At 35.4% G+C, this 3,229-nt stretch overlaps 1 protein-coding gene across 1 annotated transcript; it reads left to right on the top strand.

Moving 5' to 3' along the window:
* Positions 1 to 796: 796 nt before the first annotated feature.
* LOC141631246 (uncharacterized) lies at positions 797 to 3,014 on the top strand. Its single transcript, XM_074443945.1, has 2 exons — positions 797 to 885; positions 1,474 to 3,014. The coding sequence occupies exon 2, from the start codon at positions 1,475 to 1,477 to the stop codon at positions 2,711 to 2,713; it is 1,239 nt and encodes a 412-aa protein (XP_074300046.1). The 5' UTR covers positions 797 to 885; position 1,474; the 3' UTR covers positions 2,714 to 3,014.
* Positions 3,015 to 3,229: the final 215 nt, after the last annotated feature.

Here is a 3,229-nt window from a genome sequence, read left to right on the forward strand (position 1 = left end):
AATATATTCATGATATCAATGTCCTTCACCTACTTTGTTTATGTTGTCCACCATTCTGCTAACAATTGGTCTCCCTTGTGACGGGTTACCATTTGTGGCGGATATTTTGTGAGATAAAATGGTAACAAAATGGGTTAGTGGAGAAAGGGAACCACATGAATAGTGTTGCAGAGAGAGAAAAAGTGGGTTCATTGTGAGGTAAAATGGTATCCGTCACAAGCTTCTGACGGATATGTCATGTCTTCAATGAGAATTTGTGTTCTGCTAATTAGGGAGATGTGCACATGAATTACATTGCATAAGCATATGCATACTCAATTAAGTGGTGTTAGTTTAGTGGTAGCCGGATTAAACCTTAAAACTTGTAGAAATGCAGGAGTTGAGAGGTCTCGGGTTCAACTATCAGTTGGGGCGATGATCACTTGGCCACTGCACTTCCCGAAAGGGGTGGCTTACATGGTCCATGTGGTAGTGCGGGAATACATGGGCCCCAAGGGCGGACGTAGAGAGTAGCAACAGGTAGCAACTGCTACCCTATCTGAATTTTTTTTTTGAGAAAAAAATTATTTGCAACACCATTAATTAACCATATGCTATAATTATGCTATTAAATTTGTAATATGCCAAGTTAAATCTCCCTAAAAATAGTTGTCTTTCCTTAATTAACTCAACCAATATACGAATACAAAATATTCCAAATTTTAAACTTAACAATATCATTTATTTTATTCGTTCCAAAAAAAACTGCTCCTCGAAATTAGTACTTGCCGAGTTGCCGTCGTTGCTTCTTGCTTGCCCGATTCTTCTTCTTCCCCAAATACCGCCGCCAACGCGCCTTGAAATTGATAGTCGCCATTAAAGCTGGTTAGCTTCCTTTGTTTCAAGGTAATTATGATTTATGAACTCTTTCTTTTGAAGTTAAATTAATGTTGTGATTTAATTTGGAGTAGTAAGTATGATAGATGATTTGATAAATATGATAAACTAGCATAGATTGAATACTCGGATAGTCGAAATTCGAATGATTAATAAAATCTTTGATTTATGAATTATGATAGAGGAATAACGATTTATGGGTAATTTGAGGAGTAGTTTGTTTAATTGAATAAATGAAGAGAGATATAAAGAGAGTATGATTTAGGAGTAAAAGTTGCAGCAATGAAAATTGGAAAATTGAGTACAAAAGGAGAAAGAGTGTGGGTATGGTTAATGGTTCTGATTCTTCTGAAAAGTACTACTCTAATCTCTATGAACTTTCCACCAAAAGTTGTGCCTATAATAGAGTTTAGTCAAACAATTTCCTCTTTATTTTGGTCATACTTTGATCTTTCTGTAGAAAAGTACAAGTGCACAACCAAGTCTTTTTGTAAAAGCTTGGATAATGTTAATATAATTTAGCTATTATAGATTTATGATTAAATTTTAGTAATTGTTAACTTGAATATATAATAACGATTAATATAAAATTCTCAGAATGAAGAGAACTAATACGACGCCTATTACAAGTTTTTTCCCGAAAAAACATCACAATGATGATGCACAAAGTCACCGGAGTTCAAGCCCCTTAGATGAACCAACTGAAATTGAAGAGCCCCAACATGGTGATACCGAAATAGGTACTAGTTCCCATCTTTCCAAAGAGCCAATTTTAGATAGGTTGACCGATTTCGATGTTATTTCTCTTCCATACGATCCTGGGTTAAGGAGAAAGTTAACAGATTTCCACATCAATGATCGTGATATAATAAGAAGAGAGTATGTTCGAAGAGGTCCATGCCAACCTCGTGATCACAAATTTCCGAAGACAAAGCGTAACTTTGTTGTTGCGTGGTTTGATAAGTTTAAGCCTTGGTTGGAGTATAGTAAAGAAAAGGATGCGGCATTTTGTTTTGTTTGTTATTTATTCAAAAGTGAATCCGTATCCGGTGGTGAGACATTTGTGAATGGGGGGTTCAGAACTTGGAGCAAAACGGATGCATTTAATAAACATGTTGGTAATCATATGAGTGCTCATAATAATGCCATGAAGAATTTTGATGTTTTTAATAAACAAAAATCTTCTATTATGCGTTGCTTTGAAAATTACACCAAAGAAGCTAAAAATGATTATCGCATTCGATTGGAAGCTGCAATAGATGCATTACGCTTCATTACTCTACAAAGGTTGACATCTCGTGGTCGTGATGAAAGTGATGAATCCTTAAACCAAGGTAATTTCCTAGAGCTTAGGAAAACATTTGCAAAGCGTGATAGTAATGTGGCTCGGGCTCTTTTTGATAAAAAGGTACCTGGTAATTGTACTCTCATAGCACATGGAATCCAAAAACAAATTGTTAGTGTTTTCGCAAAGGAGACCACTAAGAAAGTCTTAGAAGAACTACATGGTGGCTTTTTTGGTATACTTGCCGATGAGTCAGCTGATATAGCTGATAAAGAACAAATGGCTCTTTGTTTGCGGTATGTTGATTATAAAACAGGAGAGGTGAAAGAAAGATTTTTGGGTATTGTGCATGTGGGTGATACTACTTCCTTAACACTTAAAGCTGCGATAGAAAAGTTGCTTGGAGCAAATTCTCTTACTCTTTCTAGTGTTAGAGGTCAGGGCTATGATGGTGCTAGTAATATGAGAGGTTCAATTAATGGTCTTAAAACCTTAATCATGAAGGAGTCTCCTTCTGCTTATTATGTTCATTGTTTTGCTCACCAACTTTAACTTACACTTGTTGCAGTGGCTAAGAAAAATGTTGATTGTAGTGTCCTTTTTGATTCCCTTGCCACTTTACTTAATGTAATTGCAAGTTCTTGTAAACGTAAAGATATTATCCGAGAAAAACAAGCTGAAAATATTTTAAAAGCATTACAAAAGGGTGAACTTGTATCTGGAAGTGGCTTAAATCAAGAGAAAAGTTTAAGTAGGCCAGGTGATACTCGTTGGGGATCTCACTTTAAAACCATTTTGAGGGTGTTTGATTTATTTCCTAGCATTCTTGATGTTCTTGATGCCATTGATGAATTTTGTGATGGAAGTGAGCTAGTAAAGGTGGGGAGTCTTGCATATACTATGCGAACATTTGATTATGTATTTATTGAGCAATTGATGATTACTGTTTTTGGGATTACTAATACATTGAGCAAAGCTTTACAAAATAAAGATCAAGATATTGTGAATACACCAAATAAGCAAGTCGAACCAATTTACTAATATCAAATGCAGAAAACCGATCTCTAG

Source organism: Silene latifolia, chromosome 2 (assembly GCF_048544455.1).
Source record: "Silene latifolia isolate original U9 population chromosome 2, ASM4854445v1, whole genome shotgun sequence".
NCBI lineage: Eukaryota > Viridiplantae > Streptophyta > Magnoliopsida > Caryophyllales > Caryophyllaceae > Silene > Silene latifolia.